The sequence below is a fragment of the Hemibagrus wyckioides genome, linkage group LG20 (assembly GCF_019097595.1).
Source record: "Hemibagrus wyckioides isolate EC202008001 linkage group LG20, SWU_Hwy_1.0, whole genome shotgun sequence".
In the NCBI taxonomy this organism is placed as follows: domain Eukaryota; kingdom Metazoa; phylum Chordata; class Actinopteri; order Siluriformes; family Bagridae; genus Hemibagrus; species Hemibagrus wyckioides.
In genome coordinates this window covers 19,292,852-19,318,078 of record NC_080729.1, presented here as the reverse complement: position 1 = coordinate 19,318,078, position 25,227 = coordinate 19,292,852, and the positions used below count along the sequence as shown (strand labels likewise).

Sequence of the window (25,227 nt, the reverse complement as noted above, 5' to 3'; positions counted from 1 at the left end):
AATTATTAAAATGGGAGTGGGGTACATTTTTTTTTTCATTTTTTTAAGAGGGGTATTTGGGGGAGGGGGAATATTTAGGGGTGCGTATCAATCAGCCTAGTAGTCAGACAAACCAACCGACCTGCCAAGACTTTTCATAAAAAATAAAAATAAATAAAAATAAATCAATAATCAACAAAACATACGATAATAAAAATGATAAAAATAAATAAATATAAAAATTATTAACTTAATTACAAAAAATAAAAAACAGAACAAATTTAGGTGTTTTTTTATTATTTGCATTAATAGTTTAATACTTCAAAATGATGGATTATTTTCTGGAGATTTCTGGCCCATGACTTGCTATAAAAATAAAAGAAATAATCAAAATAAAATAAATAAATAAATAACAGAATTCAGGTGTTTTTTTTTTATTATTATTTGTATTAATAATTTAATACTCTGAAATGATGGATTATTTTCTGGAGATTTCTGACATATAATCTCACGTCTCATTTCAAGATTGTTCCACTGTAAACTACTAAATGTTTCAAAGGGGCGAAAACTTATGCACGACTACTTATCGTCAGGGAGAATGAGACAATTTTGCGATAGACAACTACACGCCAACATTCGACCCTATGGTTGATAAAACATTACCAGAAATATTGAGCCTGATGGACCTTCAGCTTATATCTGATATAGAATATTCTGGAAGGATTACAGCGGCATCCATTCTTTTCCTTTTGCACCTGATTATTATTCATGCCATTTTCCCATGATTAAGAAGTCCTTCCTCTTCTGATGAGACCAAGAATCTTTTTGCATACATTTAGAAGTCACCAGCCTTCGGATTAACTTTCAAACCATGTTCAGATACAGTCAATTCCAAAAGTATTGAATGAATGTTAGCATACCGCTAATAACAGCAGCTGCAACATGATTCTAAATATTTCTTTCTGATGAGGTAGGATGAAACACAGCTAGACTACATTTATGTCTCAAAAACTTAAATTCAACTATGCTCAAATACAGTCAGTTCCAAAAGTATTGGAACCCATAAAGAAAACAGGCCAAAATGATATAAAGCATCTTTATGGCTGTTTGTATAAAATGACTAACAGATTTTTTGTTAGGCACACTTTAAAAAATATATAGATTTTATTTCTAAAACAAATGCTTTACACAAAGCATCAAATTTTGGCTTTCAAACAATTAAAGGCTAGATATAAAGTCTTTATAAATTTATTTATTTTATTTTTTTTACCCAAAAACATATGTGGTAAAAAATGTATACAGGAAAATGCTCAGCATGAGTATTATATTAAATGAATATTTTAGGGATGCTAATATTTTTTTTTAGAATGAAATTGCAATTGTCAAAATATCTTTTTGTAGTTTGTAAAAATATATTGTGGTAAAGTAAAACTATATAGCATCACCATATGTGTATTATATGATGATTAAGAAATCCTTCCTCTTCTGAAGAGACTCCTTTTCGCACTTTAGAAGTCACCAGCCTTCAGATTAGAAGTTTCTGTCACCAGAAGTGTATCTCGTGTCCTCTTTCCTCTCTCATCCATCAATAGTCCATTTTCACGTTCAGACACAATCGTCACTCAGGCTCGTCACTCGCACCCCTAAACACACTCGGGCCGTGTTCGTCAGCTCCCTGATTCATGTCGGGTGTTTAAGTGCACAAGCTGTTGGAGAAGCAATCCATATTTCAGCCCTTTAGGTTCATCCAGGGGGAATCTGTGTGTGTGTGTGGGTGTGTGTGTGTCGGGGAGGGTCCTGAAAGATGAACAGCGTGAAGAATTATTCATACAGTTATATAATTACTCACATTAATGGCCTATTATAATTTATCAGAGAACAAATGGTCTACTCATAGATCAAGTCTCATAAGAATGCATTACAGTACGAAGCGAGAGCTGGCAGTGTGATGGAGAAGCACGGCTAGCGTAGCGCGGATCGCTAAATCAAAAACATTTTCCGTAATTAGTACCTCGTTATCCGATAGATTTTAAATCCTTTTTTTTAAACAATTGCCTGTTAACTCACGCTGCCTTTGATGAACGACGCCGCGGTAATGGCGTAAATGAGCCTCACAGGAATTGTTTTGCTAACTGAAGTCATGCTAACTATGTTTTGGATGGTGAAAACAGGCATTGATTACACAGAATGATGGATATTTCAGCCAAATATTCATCCAGCTATCTCTCTCTCTCTCTCTCTCTCTCTCTCGTTTAAAACCCAGGATAGTTGATGGGTTAATGCAGCTTTATGAATGTTAGCATACCACTAACAACAACAGGATTCTAAATATTTCTTTCTGATCAGGTAGGTTTTAAGGCCCAACTAGACTACATTTATTTCTCGAAAACAAATTCAACCATGCTCAAATACAGGCAGTTCCAAAAGTTTTGGCACCCTTAAAGAAAACAGGCAAAAATGATATAAAGCATCTGGAGGTTTTTTTTTCGTATAAAATGGCTAACAGATTTTTTAAATGATTATTATTTTGGTATCTTTTCATGCTGGATTTATCTCAGTTAAATAAATGACACTGCATCGACGCACAGACAATTCCAAAAGTATTGGCATCCTTGAAAAAATCCATAGAACAAATGCTACACATAAAGTATCAGATTTTGGCCTTCAAACAATTAAACTCAATTAAATGTTGGCCTTTAAACAATTAAATGTTTTTTTTAAACCCAAAAGCACATAGAAAACACATGCTGAACATGGATTTATTTTATTTTTTTTTTGTTTGCAGGAAAATGCTCAGCACGAGTATTCTATCGAGCGAATATTGTAGGGGTGCCAATAATTTTTTTAAATGAAATACCAATTGTTAAAATAACAATTTTTTATTTTTATCATTATTAAAAATATATTGTGGTAAAATAAAACCATACACCATGATTTTATGCTTAAATGCAAAAATGCTTTGAGTGTGCTGTTGTATTTAAGTTAAGTTTATACATTAATTTGCCTAAAGAGTGCCAATAATTTTGCATTAGGAAATGCACTATTAAAAACAAAGATGTTTTATAAAAAATAAAATTTATAAAAATATACTAAAACTAGCATAAAACTAAACAGCATTGCCATATATGTTACTATAATTTTTTTTGGAGTGTTTTTTTTAATGAATTATTAATTCCAATTATTTTAGAGGTGAGGAATAGTTCTTTTACACTAAAATGAATAATACGCGTTAACTTTTCACTTCTTTTTGTTGCGGACCAAAAAATGTATGTCTGGTCGATTCAGAGAGATGTTTCTTTTGTCTTATGGGCAAAGCGCAGGGGTGTCGAAGTCTCTCCATCTGTATGCGAGTTGCAGGCAGATGGTCTGGATAATTATTTGATGCCTGAGGAAGACAGACATGCCGACTACCACATGACGAGACGTTACGATGGAATTAAAAGACCCTGGAGCTGGCTGCAGGGGAGGGACACGCTACATAGGAGACGAGACCTACAGATTAGCACATGACTGTCGTCATGAGAGAAAGGACGAGGCGTTTCTTTGACATTGGAGAAAGTTTTCCTGCGAGTCGTGCTCCAATGTTGCCTTCGAACTCCACACGATCTGTGCCGAGTAGGCGGAAAAAACTTCATCACGAGGCCATCTAAACGCACTAGAGATCGGATTCTGGTGGTCAGCAACCTCCTTCAGCCCACAGAGCTGCGGCTCACGCATCACTGATTCATGAGTCGTTCTCTTCAAATGACTCTTTTAAGTGAATCGGTTGGAAAGAATGGACAAAACTATTAATGTCAAAAATCAGCATGGGTTCTTCCTTTGTTTATTCACTTATTAAAGATTCCTGGCTTCAAACAATGGTTCTACTTAGAACCTTTTCTGATAGTCTTAGGGTCTACATAGAACCACAGAAGTACAACTAAACAACTCTTAAGGGTTCTAAATTTCAAGGGTTCATTGGATAAGGAAGGGTTTCTCAGCTTCCAACTGAGGTTTTTGGTTGGAATATTTTCTGACAGAAAACCATTTACTGCAGGGTTCTATATAGAACCTTTAAGAATTTCCAAAGAGGAACAACCAAGGAACTCTTAAGCCTTCTTAATTTAATGGAAATGTACTAAACTGTTCTAAAGGTTGTACTTTTAGAAGTCATTGAAAAAATTTAAGAGTTCTTAGCTTCCTAAATATTTCTACTTAGACCCCTTTCTGATAGTCTTGGGGTCTACATAGAACGTTTAAGGGTTTCCAAACCTTAAGAACAACTGAAGAAATCTTAAGAGTTCTAAATTTAAAGAACTTTACTGTAGGTTTCTATATAGAACCATTAAGAGTTTCCAAACAGGAACGACCAAAGGAACCTTTGAGGTTTTTATGGAGTTTTTTTTAAGGAGTTCTTTAAGGGCTCACTGTTTATTAAGGGTTCCTCAAAGGGTTCTATTATTCAGAGTTTTAGGGTTCTACATAGAATCCCTTCCAACAAATGGACAAGCGTAAGGATTTGCGCGAGTTTGACGAAGGGCCAAATTGTGATGGCTAGACCACTGGATCAGAGCATCTCCAAAACTGCAGCTCGTGTGGGGTGTTCCCGGTCTGCAGTGGTCAGTATCTATCAAAAGCATCCTTTAAGTCCTGTAAGTTGTGAGGTGGAGGCCATGGAGGCGAGGCTACAGGACTTAAAGGATCTGCTGCTAACATCTTGGTGCCAGATATCATAATGTTATGGCTGATCGGTGTATGTAACCCTAATAATATGGTTCCTTATCAGAAAGGTTCAGAATAGGCCAGGGGTGCTCAAGTGGTTAAGGCTCTGGGTCGTTGACCGGAAGATCAGGGGTTCAAGCCCCAGCACCGCCAAGTTGCCACTGTTGGGCCCTTGAGCAAGGCCCTTAACCCTCTCTGCTCCAGGGGTGCCGTATCATGGCTGACCCTGCGCTCTGACCCCAACCTCCAAGGATGGGATATGCGAAGAAAGAATTTCACTGTGCTGTAATGTATATGTGACCAATAAAGGCTGTTTTCATTTCAATAGAACTCTTTTTCAGGGACCTAAGATGGACAACTTTTGTTTTTTATCAGCTGAGAGATCAGTTATAATGATGTAGCTGATATTTGTAAATGAATTCTAACATATGAAACGCTACAGGTCGCGGCTCATACGTCAGACGGGACATGTTGCATTAACGTGCCATGGTGTCGCGTCCAGTACCATCCTGTCCGGTCAGCGAGACATCGTTTAAACTGAGCTCTACTGGTCCCAGGGTAATATTAGAAGCTCATTACTTCCTGGATCCAGCAGCATCCTGGATCTGGCTGTATCCCGAGTCATATATTAAACCTTGTAGAGCGAGGTTTCAGCATCTGATAAATAAAGCCGGTTAATTAAATCGTCCAGTCAGCCGTCCAGGATTTGCATAGATTCAGCCTTTATTTTAATTAGCCTTACTGTATTTCATGTAGGTGGCGACCGTGACGGAGGTGACAAAACAGACATTATCATTTTCCGCATTGCCTGTTTGAAGATAATTACACCGCTGTGAGCCCTCCAGATTTTTCTTTCTTTTTATGGAGCCCGTGACTGCATGACCGCCATGTTGTAATTGCCCTAAAACTCCAGCTCTGTTTGCACTTCAAAGGAAGCGTCTGTTCTACAAAAAAAAAAGAAAAGGAAAGAAAAGAAAACAACCCACAGCAGTCACGAACGAGTGAAAGACGTCAGATCTTTGATTTCCCATGAAGGGAGGTGGATGTTTTTTTTGGGTTTTTTTTATAGGGGGGGTGGACTGAAGCTACATTAACCTTTTAATGCATCCATTCAGGGGGGCGGGGGGGGGTGTTTCAGGGGTTCTTTAAAGGATTTTTGAGGTTCTACCTACAATCTTTTCAATCTAACCTTTAATAGTTCTAAATTTCTAGAAATGTACTAGTTTGTTTTTTATGCTATACTTTTAGGGCTTCTTTAAGAATTCATTGGAAAGTGCAGGGTTCTTAGCTTCCATAGAGAGGTTAAAATGGTTCTCTTGGAACCTTTTCTGATTTTCCAGGTTCTACATAGAATATTTTCTAAGAGTTTCCATAGAGGGACAACCAAGGAACCTTTAATAGTTCTTGTTTATTTTTTAATGTTATACTTTCAGGGGGTTTTGAAAAGGATTTTTAAGAGTTCTTCGCTTCCAGGTAAAGTTTCATCCGAAAGAAAACCACTTTACTGTAGTTCTATATAGAACCTTAAAAGTTTCCGAATAGGAACAAACAAGGTTTCTTGGAACTTGTTTTGGGGTTCTTTAAGGGATCGCTGGATAATTAAAAGTTCTAAGACGGTTCTGTTGGAACCTTTTCTGATTTTAGGGTTCTGCATAGAGTCATCCGAAGAGGAACATCCAAGAAACACTGAAAGTGTTTTTTTCTTTACTAAGAGTGCAGTGTACTGACTAACTAACATGTTCTCGCTTTAGCTTTCTAAAGCTTCACTGGATAACTAAGGAGTTCCTAAACGGGTTCTCTATTTAGTGCAGTTCCTTAAGGGCCTGCTTTCTATTTTTTATGCTAGTTTATTAAACATGAAACTGATTTCATGTGGCATTTCTGACACGACATGGATAATTATGTTAATAATATCAGATATCAGATATCCGACAGTAGATTAGGTTCTAGCTGAGTTTCCCTGCTCAGTACCATCTTCTTTACTCTTTCAAGCTATTTTTATGTACCAGCTGTATGTATCTCTGCTGATTAGCATGACACACACTTCAGCGCTCGTTCAGTACACTTCAGTGGAAGACGTGTAAGTGCTAACGTTCTGCGTTTGTTACAAAAGGAAGTAGATTCTTTCGGGTTTTGTTCTGGTTGGTGTTGTTTCTCTCTCCTGAACTCTGAAACTTTTCCTGAATAAAACTTTGAGCTGAAATCCATCTGCTTTATTTTATATGCTAAGCGACTCTTTTCTTTTTGCCTCGCTTACCGTCCTAAAAGAAAAGAATTTTGTCATTACAACCGTTTCTGATCGTTAAAGATTTCTGTAGAGACAACGCATTAAGGCTTCCGCTGCCGTGAAACGCCATCAGCCCAGAGAGCTGCTCTTCACTAACATCTGATTCACGAATCACTCTTTTTAAAGACTCTTCTGAACTAGATTGATTCGAAATGCATGAACAAATCCTTCAATGTTTTCTTCAATGCAAAAAGCGTTCCTAGATTCAAAAAATGGTTCTCCGTGCACCCTCACCTACTGAAAACACCATGTTTTACGGTTCTACGTAGAACTTATACCTTAGAGAAACACCTAACGAATCTTTAAAGGTTCTAGATTTCTGGCTTGCATGTTTCCCATGGTGCACTCTAAGATCTTTAAGGACTCATTCAAAAATGAAGGGTTCTTATTTACCTAAAATGGTTCTTTTTGGAATCTTTTCTAAGAGGAACGCAATTCAGTGTTCTATGTGGACCCTTTACAGGTCTGAGGGTACTGTAGCTGTAGTTTATAGATACTAATGAGAAGGGTTCTACTCACAACCTTATTGGAATTTTTTTTTATAGAGCCTTTAAACGTTTCCGCAGAGGGACAAACAGAGAAGCAGAGAATTTGCCTGATATTTATTTGTTTATTTAATTTTTTATTTGACAGATTTCCTGAGTTTAAACGGTGCTGCTCATTTATTTATTTATTTATTTATTTAATTACATTAGAAAAGCAACATTTTTGGATCTGGACAGCATATTGAATCGAGTTTATTTATTATTTATTTATTTTTCCATTTAGTTTACAGGACAGGTGACTGTATCCTTATGACACTTAGTCCCCTTTAATCCGTCCATTCAAGAAATGCTTTCTGTCGATGGAGGATGTCTGGGGGTGCCAATACTTTGTGCCCATCAACAAAAAAGGCATCAGTCTGTAAATTTACAACTTCAGAGTGACAGAGTGATATGATGGGTGGACCTGATAAAGTGGCAAATGACGTCATCCCGAAATGACGTGTGACGGCGTATAAACGTGACGTCGGGGAAAAGTTTTTCTTTTCTCTGCAACTTTTTCAAAGTCCCCTGTAAACACAGTGAAACTGAAATGTCAACATGGTGCTTAATAAGAGGTGGCAACTTACCGAGCTCGAAGAGCAGCACACCGGATCACCCGCAGAGACCGAATTAACGCAAACGAGGTCCTCGAGCTCGGGAGCGAATCCGCTCATTTTCCGCTTCAGCGTCATTAACATGAAAGCGAGCTCCAGCTTCTGTATATTCGGAGATTTTTAAAAATAAAAACGTGCTGGTAAAAAACGCTAAGTGCTTTTCAGTCAGTTCATAAAAGTCGGGATTTATTCTCAGATCAGAAAATCGTTAAGACTCCTGGGTTTTTACTAAAAGCGCTTTTCAGAGACCAATTTTCCGTCTTTTTTAAACGTCAGACAAAAAATAAATCATGTTCCTGATTGAAGACATTTGGAGGATTTATTCTTACACAAAGCACCAGATTTGAGTTCATTGGTCCAGTAATTGAATTTAATCAATTCAATTTAATGTCAGGTTCTGGATTCTGATTGGTCAGAAGGTGTTTATAACAACAGCAGCTCGGACAAACAAACCCCAGGCTCGTATTAATGAGCTCGTTGCTATAGCAACAGATCACCCATTTGCGCAGGTGGGCCTAATCGTAGAAGTCGTATTTAAGCTTCAGGAAGGAGTCTCCAGTGTCAGTGCTTGGTAAGAGCCAGATATAAAGCTGTAAAGTTTTAGTTTCAGGACTTTCTATAACAATCATAAACGGAATAAACACTATTGACTAAAGACTAAGTGTCTTTATTTATGGAGAGAGAAAAAAAGTGTGATGCACATCATATTACCAAAAGTTTTGGAACATCTGCCTTTACATGCACAAGAACTTTAATGACATTAAAAGGTGGACCCTGAAACCCCTGAAAAACAACCCCACACCATAATCCCGCCTCCACCTCCTTTACACTTGGCACAATGCAGTCAGGCAAGTACCGTTTTCCTGGCAGGCGCCAAACCCAGACTCGTCCATCGGGTTGCCAGACGTGATTGGTCACTCCAGAGAACATGTCTCCGCTGCTCTAGAGTCCAGTGATGGCGTGCTTTACACCACTGCATCCGGTGCTTTGTATTGCATTTGATGATGCAGCTGCTCAGTCGTGAACACCCGTTCCATGAAGCTCTCTACACACTAATCTTCAGCTAATCTGGAGGCCACACCAAGTCTGGAGGTGTGTAGCTATTGACTCTGCAGAAAGTTTACTTCTCATCATGCGCTGACCCTGCTCTGTGATTTTACCTGGACTATACTTCGTCTCTGTAGTTCCCAATTACTTCCACTTTGTTATAATAACACTAACAGTTGACCGTGGAATATTTTGTAGTGAGGAAATTTCACAAATGAACTTACTGCACAGGTGGAAACCTATCACTGTACCACGCTTGAATTCACTGAGCTCCTGAGAGAGACCCATTCCCTCACCAATGTTTGTAGAAGCAGTCTACATGACTAGCTGCTTGATTTTATACACCTCTGGCCATGAGTTCAATGATTTGGAGGGGTGTCCCAAAACTTTTGACAATACAGTGTATTTTTCTGCACTCAGATCCGCTCCAGGGAACTCATCTGCACCACCTGGTGTACATCTAGTGCACGTGCATGAGGACAGAAACTTTTGCACCCTTTATAAAGAGCGGATCAGCATGGTTCGAGAGTACTTCACTTTATTTCATCACTTTCTCCACAAATACTCCTGAGACATTAATACACACCATCCTCCCACGAGACCGAGCCACCACCCGAAGAGACACAGGACAATGATGACAACAACAACAACAACAAGGTTGCTCTTTATTACAATCACCAACAAAAAAAAATTAATTTAAAGGTAGCACGATGACATAACGCGACATGCCTCGGTCATATCTAACAGAGCGCATGCAGGATTTTAAACAGCAAACCAATCTCGGTGACCCGCGTGTATTTACACTCTGTCTTCATGCACAACACGTCAGGGAGAGGGAGGAGCCATGGACGATGGGTGGGGCACTCACACCACCACTAGTCATCACAGTGAGTGTGTTATGTTTGCTACATTAAAACCACACTAATCACCTGCCCGCTTGTCTGCTGATTAGTTACGATTAAAAACGAAAAAAGACACCCTTTTCTCCAAAATCAGCAACGATCCCATTCCAATAATTATAACATCTTACAAACAAAATAGATTAAAGGAACAGTTCAGCGAAAAAAAGAAAAAAAAAATTTTGTAACGCATTTTTTTTAAAGGGGGGGGGGGTGTCACTCTGTTGCGGGTAAATAATCCAGGAGGAGGTGTCGCAATGAGGCGGAGTCACTGTTACCATGGTTACAAAGCGCCGACACCTTCCATAAACAAAGCATGCTGTTACTGTGGAAACGATGTTAGACCAGTTTAGTGAGTATCATGCCGTCAGAGCTGCCGGCCAATCGGAATCAAGAATCCGTCAGCTTTCCACGGAGGCGGACACTTCGGAGAACAGGAACAGGAAGTGGATGTTAATATATTTCCAGTGTAAAGATTTCTTTGTGTTTTTTATGGAACGTTTCTCCAGAAGTGAAATTTTTTTCGCTGAACTGACCCTTTCGACTGACTGACCGGTGGAGGCACGATGGCATGCACACGAGAGCGATACTCAAATCATTCACAGAAGATGTGAAGCGAAAAGTCGTGATTATTCATCTTTATTATTATTATTAGGGACACTCGAACACCTAGTGCCCTCGCTTCCCCGTTTGACACGAGGCCGCCTGTGCAGCTGGAGGTTGTGCTCCTGAGTGAAAGTCTTCCTTAATTTTGGAGGAGATGTTTGAAGGAGTGTTTCTGAGGAATTCCCAGTCCCGTGATTTGATGTTATGTTGGAATACTGGAATATTTAAACGTCCGGTTCTTTAGGGATGCATTGATACCGAAACGTAAAAGCGTGAAGATCTACTTCCTCTTCCTGGAACACGTGTCACCTGATAAAGCGAGTGCTGGACGTGAGAGCAGGTCAGTGAAGTGAGCAGGTGCTAATCAGCTCTCAGTACAATTTCTAGCACTTCACGCTCAGTTTGAATAAAATGTATTGATGTGGGCCAGAAGATCGCATACTGCTACTTTAATAGCGGTATGGATGCATCCCTACTGGTGCTGCTGCACTCCGATATACCTGATAATGATGATGATGAAGAAAGTGTGTGGAGATAAATAAAGAAGAGCGCGTCCATGCTGAGAGCCCTTCCTGTAACCGTCGAGTATTACTCCAGGAGAAGTTAATCGCTAAGCACGCCACGCAGCCGAAGCTCGCGCGTCTGCGTGTTTGACACCGGGTTCCGTTCGGTCCGTGTTTCCCGAGCCGTGGTTAGTTTTTGTTCTCGCCCCAGTCCGGCAGTTTTTTCACCACGGCCTCGTGGTCGATGCTGACCGTAGCGAGCACGCCACCCGGGTTCTTCTCCGAGCCTGAGTAGTCGATCTCCTCCCCCTTCAGCGTGGTCATGTGACCGCCCAGAGCTCTCAGAATGGCGTTTCCGGCGCAGATGTCCCACTTCTTGATGTAGGTCACGTGGATGTACATGTCTGCTTTCTCATCGTCCGAGGCGTCCAGCAGAGCGAGGACCTTATATCCTGAGAGAGAGAGACAAAGAGTGAGAAAGAGAGAGAAAGACAAACAGATGGCAGACAGAACAGAGAGAGAGAGACAGAGGACAGAGAGAGGCAGACAGAAAGACACAGACAGATAGAAACAGAGACGGGGGGAGAGAGGGAGAGAGAGAGAGAGAGAGAGAGAGAGAGAGAGAGAGAAAAACAGACAGGCAGAGAGATACAAAGAGTGACAGAGAAAGACAGACAAAGAGACAAACAGAAGGCAGACAGAGACAGAGAGAGTGAGACAGAGAGAGAGACAAACAGAGAGAGTGGGAGAGAGAGTAATAGTAATGAGGTTATGATGAAGCACACGCTGTTCTCACCCTGAAGCTGCTTAATCTCCAAACCCCAAAAGTCCTGAAGTTCACTCCATTTACACCACAACACTCTGACAGTGATTTAGTGCTTATTAAAGAACATGTTGTACTTCTTATCCGTTTATGGTTACATATAAAGTTGTGGAGTGTGTGTGTGTACAGTACCTGCTGATATGATCTCAGTGTGGGTGTGTGTGTGTGTTTAAATGCAGCAGTGCAGCACCTGCTCCCCCTGCTGGTATGATCTTGGTGTGTGTGTGTGTGTGTGTGTGTGTGTGTGTGTGCGCGTGCAGTACCTGCTCCCCCTGCTGGTATGATCTTGGTGTGTGTGTGTGTGTGTGTGTGTGTGTGTGCGTGCAGTACCTGCTCCCCCTGCTGGTATGATCTTGGTGTGTGTGTGTGTGTGCGTGCAGTACCTGCTCCCCCTGCTGGTATGATCTTGGTGTGTGTGTGTGTGTGTGTGTGTGTGTGTGTGTGTGTGTGCAGTACCTGCTCCCCCTGCTGGTATGATCTTGGTGTGTGTGTGTGTGTGTGTGTGTGTGTGTGTGTGTGTGTGTGTGTGTGCAGTACCTGCTCCCCCTGCTGGTATGATCTCAGTGTTGTTCCCGAACGCCTGCTGAATGAAGCCTTTCACTTTGCCCGAGTGTGAACGGGACACTATGACCCTGGGGGCATCTGCGTTGTAGGAGTCTCGCGGTGCCACGTTCGCTCCTCCGTCCACCATCGCCCAGGCTGACCAACACACACAAATACCACACACACACGAGGAGAACACGATATACAAGAGTTCACAATTCAGTTAACTTAAACACACACACAAGAATTCCAACACACAAGTATACACACAATCAAGAACACACACACATACATACAGTGAGGGAAAAAATGATTTGATCCCCTGCTGATTTTGTACGTTTGCCCACTGACAAAGAAATGACCAGTCTGTAATTTTAATGGTAGATGTATTTCAACAGTGAGGGACAGAATAACAAAAAAAATCCAGAAAAACACATTTCAGAAAAGTTCTACATTGATTTGCATTTTAATGAGTGAAATAAGTATTTGATCCCCTATCAATCAGAAAGATTTCTGGCTCCCAGGTGTCTTTTATACAGGTAAGGAGCTGAGATTACAGTAGGAGCACTCTCGGGGAGTGCTCTTAATCTCAGCTTGTTAACTGTATGAAAGACACCTGTCCACAGAAGGAAGCAATCAATCAGATTCCAAACTCTCCATCATGGTCAAGACCAAAGAGCTGTCCATGGATGTCAGGGACAAGATTGTAGACCTACACAAGGCTGGAATGAGCTACAAGACCATCGCCAAGCAGCTTGGTGAGAAGGTGACAACAGTTGGTGCGATTATTCCCAAATGGAAGAAACACAAAAGGACTGTCGATCTTCCTCGGTCTGGGGCTCCATGCAAGATCTCACCTCATGGTGTTTCAATGATCATGAGAATGGCGAGGAATCAGCCCAGAATTACACTGGAGGATTTTGTCAATGATCTCAAGGCAGCTGGGACCACAGTCACCAAGAAAACAATTGGTAACACACTACGCCGTGAAAGACTGAAATCCAGTAGCGCCCGCAAGGTCCTCCTGCTAAAGAAAGCACATGTACAGGACCATCTGAAGTTTGCCAGTGAACATCTGAATGATTCAGAGGTCATGTGGTCAAATGAGACCAAAATCCAGCTCTTTGGCATCAACTCAACTCGCCGTGTTTGGAGGAGGAGGAATGCTGCCTATGACCCCAAGTACACCATCCCCACTGTCAAACCTGGAGGTGGAAACATTATGCTTTGGGGGTGTTTTTCTGCTAAGGGGACAGGACAACTGCACCGCATCAAAGGGACGATGGACGGAGCCATGTACCGTCAAATCTTGGATGAGAACCTCCTTCCGTCAGCCAGGACATTGAAAATGAGTCGTGGATGGATATTCCAGCCTGACAATGACCCAAACACATTAAGCACATTAAGGTCCTGTAGTGGTCTAGCCAGTCTCCAGACCTTAATCCCATAGAAAATCTGTGGAGGGAGCTGAAGGGTCAGCCACAAAACCTTAATGACTTGGAGAGGATCTGCAAAGAGGACTGGGCCCAAATTCCTTGAGATGTGAGATGTGTGCAAACCTGGTGGCCAACTACAAGAAATGTCTGACGTCTGTGATTGCCAACAAGGGTTTGCCACCAAGTACTAAGTCATGTTTTGCAAAGGGGTCAAATACTTATTTCACTCAATAGAATGCAAATCAATGTATAACTTTTCTGAAATGTGTTTTTCTGGATTTTGTTTTGTTGTTATTCTGTCTCTCACTGTTCAGATAAACCTACCATTAAAATTACAGACTGGTCATTTCTTTGTCAGTGGGCAAACGTACAAAATCAGCAGGGGATCAAATCATTTTTTCCCTCACTGTATAAGAACACACACACAAGTTCACATACACACAAACATACACAAGAATATTCACACAAACAGACACACACCTGTGAAGTCGGTGAAAGGTTTATGGATCACACCTACGACAGGTTTTCCGTCCACAGCCACACACACCATGGTGGTGACGTACTTGCGCAGGTTTTCTGTAGGAAGGAAGATGGAGAAGTTTTAAATCTGTGAATGAAATCTTCTTTGATCTTTATGTTTATAATAAAGTCAGTGATGATTTCTAACAGCAGCTGATGGAGAGATCAGGTTTCACTGCAGACTCCACTTTTATAACCAACAGTACATCAGAAAAACTGCAGAGAAACAATTACACAGGAATTCTGGGGGCGGGGCTTAAACAAGACATTCAACATGTTTAATACCTGAACCACAAATTATACACACACACATACTTTTTCTTCCTCACACACACACTCACACACACACTCTTCCTCACACACACACACAGAGTATCAATCTCTGTCTCTCACTCACTCTCACGTACACACACAAACTGTCAATCTCTGTCTCTTTCTCACACACACACTTTCTCTCTAGCACACACACACACACACACTCTCTTCCTCACCCACACACACACAGTGTCAATCTCTCTCTCACACACACACACACACTCTCTCTTCCTCACCCACACACACAGTGTCAATCTCTCTCTCACACACACACACACACACTCTCTCTTCCTCACCCACACACACACACACTTTCTCTCTAGCACACACACACACACACACACTCTCTCTTCCTCACACACACACACACACAGTGTCAATCTCTCTCACACACACACACACACACACACTCTTCCTCACACACACACAGAGTATCAATCTCTGTCTCTCACTCACTCTCACGTACACACACAAACTGTCAATCTCTGTCTCTTTCTCACACACACACTTTCTCTCTAGCACACGCACACACACACTCTCTCTTCCTCACCCACACACACACACACAGTGTCAATCTCTCACACACACTCTCTCTTCCTCACCCACACACACACACACACACAGTGTCAATCTCTCTCTCACACACACACACACACTCTCTCTTCCTCACCCACACACACACACACTTTCTCTCTAGCACACACACACACACACACTCTCTCTTCCTCACACACACACACACACACAGTGTCAATCTCTCTCTCACACACACACACACTCTTCCTCACACACACACACAGAGTATCAATCTGTCTCTCACTCACTCTCACGTACACACACAAACTGTCAATCTCTGTCTCTTTCTCACACACACACTTTCTCTCTAGCACACGCACACACACACAGTGTCAATCTCTCTCTCACACACACACACACACTCTCTCTTCCTCACCCACACACACACACAGTGTCAATCTCTCTCTCACACACACACACTCTCTCTTCCTCACCCACACACACACACACTGTCAATCTCTCTCTCACACACACACACACTCTCTCTTCCTCACCCACACACACACACAGTGTCAATCTCTCTCTCACACACACAGACACTCTCTCTTCCTCACCCACACACACACACACACACACACAGTGTCAATCTCTCTCTCACACACACACACACTCTCTCTTCCTCACCCACACACACACACAGTCTCTTTCTCTCACACACACAGACTCTCTCTTTCACACACACATGCACACACAGACACACCGGTGTACTCCTGCGTGGCGTCCAGCGGGTCGATCCACACAGTCACGCTCTCAGCAGGCACCACTTTCCCCTCTGGGATCTTGCTCTGGACCTCTTCAGGGATGTTCCGCGTCCACACCGTGGCCTCGCCGTCTGAGCTGTCGTGTTCCTCAGAGTTCACCTGCAGACAGACAGGAAGTGTGTTAACAATGCAGGACTCGGATTGGTCAGGGGGGCTTGGATCAGGCTCATCAGCAGCGTCTCTCAGACCACACAATGACATCACACCACATGACCTCACATGACATCACACAACATGACCAATGTCAGAGTTTTCCGACATCTTCAGGACAGAGGAGTTAATGCGAGAGACAGAGAAAGAGAGTCTGTGTATGTGTGTGAGTGAGTCTGTGTGTGTGTGAGAGAGAGAGAGAGCGAGTCTGTGTGTGTGTGAGAGAGAGAGAATGAGACAGACAGAAAGACAGAGAGTCTGTGTGTGTATGTGTGTGTGTGAGAGAGAGAGAGAGAGAGAGAGAGAGAGAGAGAGAGCGAGCGAGAGTCAGAAACAGAGAGTCTGTGTGCGTGTGTGTGTGTGAGAGAGAGAGAGAGAGAGAGCGAGCGAGAGTCAGAAACAGAGAGTCTGTGTGTGTGTGTGTGTGTGTGAGAGAGAGAGAGAGAGAGAGAGAGCGAGCGAGAGTCAGAAACAGAGAGTCTGTGTGTGTGTGTGTGTGTGTGTGTGTGAGAGAGAGAGAGAGAGAGAGAGAGCGAGAGTCAGAAACAGAGAGTCTGTGTGTGTGTGTGTGTGAAATCTCTCAGCTGTTAAAAAACATATTGTGTTACTGGATAAATAAAGGAAGCCGTTGAAAAGAGTTAATGTAGATGTTACAGAGTTCAGTCTGTGTGTGTGTGTGTGTAGATGTTACAGAGTTCAGTCTGTGTGTGTGTGTGTGTAGATGTTACAGAGTTCAGTCTGTGTGTGTGTGTGTGTGTGTGTGTGTGTGTGTGTGTGTGTAGATGTTACAGAGTTCAGTCTGTGTGTGTGTGTGTGTGTGTGTGTAGATGTTACAGAGTTCAGTCTGTGTGTGTGTGTGTGTGTGTAGATGTTACAGAGTTCAGTCTGTGTGTGTGTGTGTGTGTGTAGATGTTACAGAGTTCAGTCTGTGTGTGTGTGTGTGTGTGTAGATGTTACAGAGTTCAGTCTGTGTGTGTGTGTGTGTGTGTGTGTGTGTGTGTGTGTAGATGTTACAGAGTTCAGTCTGTGTGTGTGTGTGTGTGTGTGTGTAGATGTTACAGAGTTCAGTCTGTGTGTGTGTGTGTGTGTGTAGATGTTACAGAGTTCAGTCTGTGTGTGTGTGTGTGTGTGTGTAGATGTTACAGAGTTCAGTCTGTGTGTGTGTGTGTAGATGTTACAGAGTTCAGTCTGTGTGTGTGTGTGTGTGTGTGTAGATGTTACAGAGTTCAGTCTGTGTGTGTGTGTGTAGATGTTACAGAGTTCAGTCTGTGTGTGTGTGTGTGTGTAGATGTTACAGAGTTCAGTCTGTGTGTGTGTGTGTGTGTGTGTAGATGTTACAGAGTTCAGTCTGTGTGTGTGTGTGTGTAGATGTTACAGAGTTCAGTCTGTGTGTGTGTGTGTGTAGATGTTACAGAGTTCAGTCTGTGTGTGTGTGTGTGTGTAGATGTTACAGAGTTCAGTCTGTGTGTGTGTGTGTAGATGTTACAGAGTTCAGTCTGTGTGTGTGTGTGTGTGTAGATGTTACAGAGTTCAGTCTGTGTGTGTGTGTAGATGTTACAGAGTTCAGTCTGTGTGTGTGTGTGTGTGTAGATGTTACAGAGTTCAGTCTGTGTGTGTGTGTGTGTAGATGTTACAGAGTTCAGTCTGTGTGTGTGTGTGTAGATGTTACAGAGTTCAGTCTGTGTGTGTGTGTGTGTGTGTGTGTGTGTGTAGACGTTACAGAGTTCAGTCTGTGTGTGTGTGTAGATGTTACAGAGTTCAGTCTGTGTGTGTGTGTGTGTGTAGATGTTACAGAGTTCAGTCTGTGTGTGTGTGTGTGTGTGTAGATGTTACAGAGTTCAGTCTGTGTGTGTGTGTGTGTGTGTAGATGTTACAGAGTTCAGTCTATGTGTGTGTGTAGATGTTACAGAGTTCAGTCTCTGTGTGTGTGTAGATGTTACAGAGTTCAGTCTGTGTGTGTGTGTGTGTGTGTGTGTGTGTGTGTGTAGATGTTACAGAGTCCAGTCTGTGTGTGTGTGTAGATGTTACAGAGTTCAGTCTGTGTGTGTGTGTAGATGTTACAGAGTTCAGTCTGTGTGTGTGTGTGTGTGTGTGTGTGTAGATGTTACAGAGTTCAGTCTGTGTGTGTGTGTGTGTGTGTGTGTGTGTGTGTAGATGTTACAGAGTCCAGTCTGTGTGTGTGTAGATGTTACAGAGTCCAGTCTGTGTGTGTGTGTGTGTGTAGATGTTACAGAGTTCAGTCTGTGTGTGTGTGTGTGTGTGTAGATGTTACAGAGTTCAGTCTGTGTGTGTGTGTGTGTGTGTGTGTGTGTGTAGATGTTACAGAGTTCAGTCTGTGTGTGTGTGTGTGTGTGTGTGTAGATGTTACAGAGTTCAGTCTGTGTGTGTGTGTAGATGTTACAGAGTTCAGTCTGTGTGTGTGTGTGTGTGTGTGTGTGTGTGTGTGTGTGTAGATGTTACAGAGTTCAGTCTGTGTGTGTGTGTGTGTGTAGATGTTACAGAGTCCAGTCTGTGTGTGTGTGTGTGTGTGTGTGTGTGTGTGTGTAGATGTTACAGAGTTCAGTCTGTGTGTGTGTGTGTGTGTGTGTGTGTAGATGTTACAGAGTCCAGTCTGTGTGTGTGTGTAGATGTTACAGAGTTCAGTCTGTGTGTGTGTGTGTGTGTGTGTAGATGTTACAGAGTTCAGTCTGTGTGTGTGTGTAGATGTTACAGAGTTCAGTCTGTGTGTGTGTGTGTGTGTGTAGATGTTACAGAGTTCAGTCTGTGTGTGTGTGTGTGTGTGTGTGTGTGTAGATGTTACAGAGTTCAGTCTGTGTGTGTGTGTAGATGTTACAGAGTTCAGTCTGTGTGTGTGTGTGTGTGTGTAGATGTTACAGAGTTCAGTCTGTGTGTGTGTGTGTGTGTGTGTGTGTGTGTGTAGATGTTACAGAGTTCAGTCTGTGTGTGTGTGTGTAGATGTTACAGAGTTCAGTCTGTGTGTGTGTGTGTGTGTAGATGTTACAGAGTCCAGTCTGTGTGTGTGTGTAGATGTTACAGAGTTCAGTCTGTGTGTGTGTGTGTGTGTGTAGATGTTACAGAGTTCAGTCTGTGTGTGTGTGTGTGTAGATGTTACAGAGTTCAGTCTGTGTGTGTGTGTGTGTAGATGTTACAGAGTTCAGTCTGTGTGTGTGTGTGTGTAGATGTTACAGAGTTCAGTCTGTGTGTGTGTGTGTAGATGTTACAGAGTTCAGTCTGTGTGTGTGTGTGTGTGTGTGTGTGTAGCTGTTACAGAGTTCAGTCTGTGTGTGTGTGTGTGTGTAGATGTTACAGAGTTCAGTCTGTGTGTGTGTGTAGATGTTACAGAGTTCAGTCTGTGTGTGTGTGTGTGTAGATGTTACAGAGTTCAGTCTGTGTGTGTGTGTGTAGATGTTACAGAGTTCAGTCTGTGTGTGTGTGTGTGTGTGTGTGTGTGTGTGTAGCTGTTACAGAGTTCAGTCTGTGTGTGTGTGTGTGTAGATGTTACAGAGTTCAGTCTGTGTGTGTGTGTGTGTGTGTGTGTGTAGATGTTACAGAGTTCAGTCTGTGTGTGTGTGTGTGTAGATGTTACAGAGTTCAGTCTGTGTGTGTGTGTGTGTGTGTGTGTGTGTAGATGTTACAGAGTTCAGTCTGTGTGTGTGTGTGTGTAGATGTTACAGAGTTCAGTCTGTGTGTGTGTGTGTGTGTGTAGATGTTACAGAGTTCAGTCTGTGTGTGTGTGTGTGTAGATGTTACAGAGTTCAGTCTGTGTGTGTGTGTGTGTAGATGTTACAGAGTTCAGTCTGTGTGTGTGTGTGTGTAGATGTTACAGAGTTCAGTCTGTGTGTGTGTGTGTGTAGATGTTACAGAGTTCAGTCTGTGTGTGTGTGTGTGTAGATGTTACAGAGTTCAGTCTGTGTGTGTGTGTGTGTAGATGTTACAGAGTTCAGTCTGTGTGTGTGTGTGTGTAGATGTTACAGAGTTCAGTCTGTGTGTGTGTGTGTGTAGATGTTACAGAGTTCAGTCTGTGTGTGTGTGTGTGTAGATGTTACAGAGTTCAGTCTGTGTGTGTGTGTGTGTAGATGTTACAGAGTTCAGTCTGTGTGTGTGTGTGTAGATGTTACAGAGTTCAGTCTGTGTGTGTGTGTGTGTAGATGTTACAGAGTTCAGTCTGTGTGTGTGTGTGTGTAGATGTTACAGAGTTCAGTCTGTGTGTGTGTGTGTGTAGATGTTACAGAGTTCAGTCTGTGTGTGTGTGTGTGTGTAGATGTTACAGAGTTCAGTCTGTGTGTGTGTGTAGATGTTACAGAGTTCAGTCTGTGTGTGTGTAGATGTTACAGAGTTCAGTCTGTGTGTGTGTAGATGTTACAGAGTTCAGTCTGTGTGTGTGTGTGTGTGTAGATGTTACAGAGTTCAGTCTGTGTGTGTGTAGATGTTACAGAGTTCAGTCTGTGTGTGTGTGTGTGTGTAGATGTTACAGAGTTCAGTCTGTGTGTGTGTAGATGTTACAGAGTTCAGTCTGTGTGTGTGTGTGTGTGTAGATGTTACAGAGTTCAGTCTGTGTGTGTGTAGATGTTACAGAGTTCAGTCTGTGTGTGTGTGTGTGTGTGTGTAGATGTTACAGAGTTCAGTCTGTGTGTGTGTGTGTGTGTAGATGTTACAGAGTTCAGTCTGTGTGTGTGTGTGTAGATGTTACAGAGTTCAGTCTCTGTGTGTGTGTGTGTGTGTGTGTAGATGTTACAGAGTTCAGTCTGTGTGTGTGTGTGTGTGTGTGTGTGTGTGTGTAGATGTTACAGAGTTCAGTCTCTGTGTGTGTGTGTGTGTGTGTGTGTGTAGATGTTACAGAGTTCAGTCTGTGTGTGTGTGTGTGTGTGTAGATGTTACAGAGTTCAGTCTGTGTGTGTGTGTGTAGATGTTACAGAGTTCAGTCTGTGTGTGTGTGTGTAGATGTTACAGAGTTCAGTCTGTGTGTGTGTAGATGTTACAGAGTCCAGTCTGTGTGTGTGTGTAGATGTTACAGAGTCCAGTCTGTGTGTGTGTGTGTGTGTGTGTGTGTGTGTGTGTGTGTGTGTAGATGTTACAGAGTTCAGTCTGTGTGTGTGTGTGTGTGTGTGTAGATGTTACAGAGTTCAGTCTGTGTGTGTGTGTGTGTGTGTAGATGTTACAGAGTTCAGTCTGTGTGTGTGTGTGTGTGTGTAGATGTTACAGAGTTCAGTCTGTGTGTGTGTGTGTGTGTGTGTGTGTAGATGTTACAGAGTTCAGTCTGTGTGTGTGTGTGTAGATGTTACAGAGTTCAGTCTGTGTGTGTGTGTGTAGATGTTACAGAGTTCAGTCTGTGTGTGTGTGTAGATGTTAGAGTTCAGTCTGTGTGTGTGTGTGTGTGTGTGTGTGTGTAGATGTTACAGAGTTCAGTCTGTGTGTGTGTGTAGATGTTACAGAGTTCAGTCTGTGTGTGTGTGTAGATGTTACAGAGTTCAGTCTGTGTGTGTGTGTAGATGTTACAGAGTTCAGTCTGTGTGTGTGTGTGTAGATGTTACAGAGTTCAGTCTGTGTGTGTGTGTAGATGTTACAGAGTTCAGTCTGTGTGTGTGTGTGTAGATGTTACAGAGTTCAGTCTGTGTGTGTGTGTGTAGATGTTACAGAGTTCAGTCTCTGTGTGTGTGTGTGTGTGTGTGTGTAGATGTTACAGAGTTCAGTCTGTGTGTGTGTGTGTGTGTGTGTGTGTGTGTAGATGTTAGAGTTCAGTCTGTGTGTGTGTGTGTGTGTGTGTGTAGATGTTACAGAGTTCAGTCTGTGTGTGTGTGTGTGTAGATGTTACAGAGTTCAGTCTGTGTGTGTGTGTGTAGATGTTACAGAGTTCAGTCTGTGTGTGTGTGTGTGTGTGTGTGTGTGTGTGTGTAGATGTTACAGAGTTCAGTCTGTGTGTGTGTGTGTGTGTGTAGATGTTACAGAGTTCAGTCTGTGTGTGTGTGTGTGTGTGTGTGTGTGTGTGTAGATGTTACAGAGTTCAGTCTGTGTGTGTGTGTGTGTGTGTAGATGTTACAGAGTTCAGTCTGTGTGTGTGTGTAGATGTTACAGAGTTCAGTCTGTGTGTGTGTGTAGATGTTACAGAGTTCAGTCTGTGTGTGTGTGTAGATGTTACAGAGTTCAGTCTGTGTGTGTGTGTGTAGATGTTACAGAGTTCAGTCTGTGTGTGTGTGTAGATGTTACAGAGTTCAGTCTGTGTGTGTGTGTGTAGATGTTACAGAGTTCAGTCTGTGTGTGTGTGTGTAGATGTTACAGAGTTCAGTCTCTGTGTGTGTGTGTGTGTGTGTGTGTAGATGTTACAGAGTTCAGTCTGTGTGTGTGTGTGTGTGTGTGTGTGTGTGTAGATGTTACAGAGTTCAGTCTGTGTGTGTGTGTGTGTGTGTGTGTGTAGATGTTACAGAGTTCAGTCTGTGTGTGTGTGTGTGTAGATGTTACAGAGTTCAGTCTGTGTGTGTGTGTGTAGATGTTACAGAGTTCAGTCTGTGTGTGTGTGTGTGTGTGTGTGTGTGTGTGTGTAGATGTTACAGAGTTCAGTCTGTGTGTGTGTGTGTAGATGTTACAGAGTTCAGTCTGTGTGTGTGTGTGTGTGTGTGTGTGTGTGTGTAGATGTTACAGAGTTCAGTCTGTGTGTGTGTGTGTGTGTGTAGATGTTACAGAGTTCAGTCTGTGTGTGTGTGTAGATGTTACAGAGTTCAGTCTGTGTGTGTGTGTAGATGTTACAGAGTTCAGTCTGTGTGTGTGTGTGTAGATGTTACAGAGTTCAGTCTGTGTGTGTGTGTGTAGATGTTACAGAGTTCAGTCTGTGTGTGTGTGTGTGTGTGTGTGTGTGTGTGTAGATGTTACAGAGTTCAGTCTGTGTGTGTGTGTGTGTGTGTGTGTGTAGATGTTACAGAGTTCAGTCTGTGTGTGTGTGTGTGTAGATGTTACAGAGTTCAGTCTGTGTGTGTGTGTGTAGATGTTACAGAGTTCAGTCTGTGTGTGTGTGTGTGTGTGTGTGTGTGTGTGTGTAGATGTTACAGAGTTCAGTCTGTGTGTGTGTGTGTGTGTGTAGATGTTACAGAGTTCAGTCTGTGTGTGTGTGTGTGTGTGTGTGTGTGTGTAGATGTTACAGAGTTCAGTCTGTGTGTGTGTGTGTGTGTGTGTGTAGATGTTACAGAGTTCAGTCTGTGTGTGTGTGTAGATGTTACAGAGTTCAGTCTGTGTGTGTGTGTAGATGTTACAGAGTTCAGTCTGTGTGTGTGTGTGTAGATGTTACAGAGTTCAGTCTGTGTGTGTGTGTGTAGATGTTACAGAGTTCAGTCTGTGTGTGTGTGTAGATGTTACAGAGTTCAGTCTGTGTGTGTGTGTGTGTAGATGTTACAGAGTTCAGTCTGTGTGTGTGTGTGTAGATGTTACAGAGTTCAGTCTGTGTGTGTGTGTAGATGTTACAGAGTTCAGTCTGTGTGTGTGTGTGTGTGTGTAGATGTTACAGAGTTCAGTCTGTGTGTGTGTGTGTGTGTGTAGATGTTACAGAGTTCAGTCTGTGTGTGTGTGTGTGTGTGTAGATGTTACAGAGTTCAGTCTGTGTGTGTGTGTGTAGATGTTACAGAGTTCAGTCTGTGTGTGTGTGATGATGGTGGTAATTACATGCCCAGTGAGTGTAGTATGATGATGATGATCAGTATAGTTGCTGGACCTCACCTGGATGTAAGGGTAGGTGTTTCGGATCAGGTAGTACATTTTCCTGTGCGAGTTTAAATCCCCCATGGTCAGCTTCTCCGAGGCTCCCTCTTTGGTTTTGCCCTTGGACTTTTCCTCCAGCGTGTCCTCCATGCGAATGCGCTTCACCTCCCATCCTCCCTGCACAGCAGCCTCCATGGACAAGGCGAGAAGATCCCTCAGATCCACCGTCTTCCTCTGTCTGAAAGCGGCCAGTCTGCTGGACAGGACCCCGGAGTAGAGGTGGTACAGGAGGCCGAGCCCGAGCAAGCAGAACACCGCTACACCAAGAGGAGACAGGCGGATCCCCATGGGCGCCATGGCAGCAGCTGGGAGCTGGATCTAACCGCCGATAACACTGAATATCGAGTTAATATCGGAGCGCGATAATATCGACGAGTCTCTGCGTTAGCTCTCCGCCTTCGCTTCCATCTCAACTGCGTTATTCACACCGTTAACGGCTAAACTGGCTCCAAATATCTCCTCGGGTCCTCTTTAAATGTCCGATAAGTCACTCTGTCCTTACATATTATAATAATATATGTGGTAAAAATGTCAAATCAATAGAAAAACAAACATCTGCGCTGCAGCGACGACTACAAGTCCTGTTCCACGTCTACGGTCGACTTGCTACACAGCACCCACTTCCGGGTCAAAGCCGGAACTGAGGACATTTTCACCTTCAACACAGCGACCCCTAGTCGACTTAATCATTATTATTATTATTATTATTATTATTATTATTATATTACAGATCATTCAAATAATCATTGTGTTATCAATGTTATTACTGTTATTATTATTATTTTTTGTAAACAATAATAATCAATTGTGATTGGCTAGCAGGTTATATTTCTTTCTTTCTTTCTTTCTTTCTTTCTTTCTTTCTTTCTTTCTTTCTTTCTTTCTTTCTCTTTCTTTCCTTAATTCATTCCCTCCCATTCATTCTTTCAGCACCAAATTCTTTCTTTTCCCTTCCTTCCTTCCTTGGCTAGCAGGTTTATATATTTAAGATGCACTTGTTCTACTTCGTTAATGTTGTCATGGTAACAAGCTCCACAAAAACGTTAAAAAGTTTTTTTTTTTTTTAAAAAAAGAAAAAATGGAAGGAAGGGGTGTTAATACTTTTGCACGTGTGACACAATGACATGATTAGGAGAGATAAGGAGAGAAAGCAGAAAAGCTGAAGTAAAGATCCACAAATGTTTATTTCAAATAAATAACA

General features: G+C 42.3%; 1 protein-coding gene across 1 annotated transcript; it reads right to left on the bottom strand.

The window, feature by feature from the left end:
* Positions 1-9,787: 9,787 nt before the first annotated feature.
* On the bottom strand, positions 9,788-24,660 carry bpnt2 (3'(2'), 5'-bisphosphate nucleotidase 2). The gene is made up of 5 exons (XM_058418745.1): positions 23,985-24,660; positions 16,073-16,232; positions 14,443-14,538; positions 12,521-12,682; positions 9,788-11,612 (listed from the first exon to the last, which is right to left on the bottom strand). The coding sequence occupies exons 1-5, from the start codon at positions 24,321-24,323 to the stop codon at positions 11,350-11,352; spliced, it is 1,020 nt and encodes a 339-aa protein (XP_058274728.1). The 5' UTR covers positions 24,324-24,660; the 3' UTR covers positions 9,788-11,349.
* Positions 24,661-25,227: the final 567 nt, after the last annotated feature.

Bases quoted from the DNA above. Each gene is read 5' to 3' on its own strand.
- bpnt2 (XM_058418745.1), bottom strand. From the start codon at position 24,323: ATGGCGCCCATGGGGATCCGCCTGTCTCCTCTTGGTGTAGCGGTGTTC. The intron at 16,233-23,984 runs GTGAGGTCCAGC...GTCTGTCTGCAG, and splicing joins ACACCTACCCTTACATCCAG to GTGAACTCTGAGGAACACGA. The intron at 14,539-16,072 runs GTGTGTCTGTGT...TCCTTCCTACAG, and splicing joins CGCCACGCAGGAGTACACCG to AAAACCTGCGCAAGTACGTC.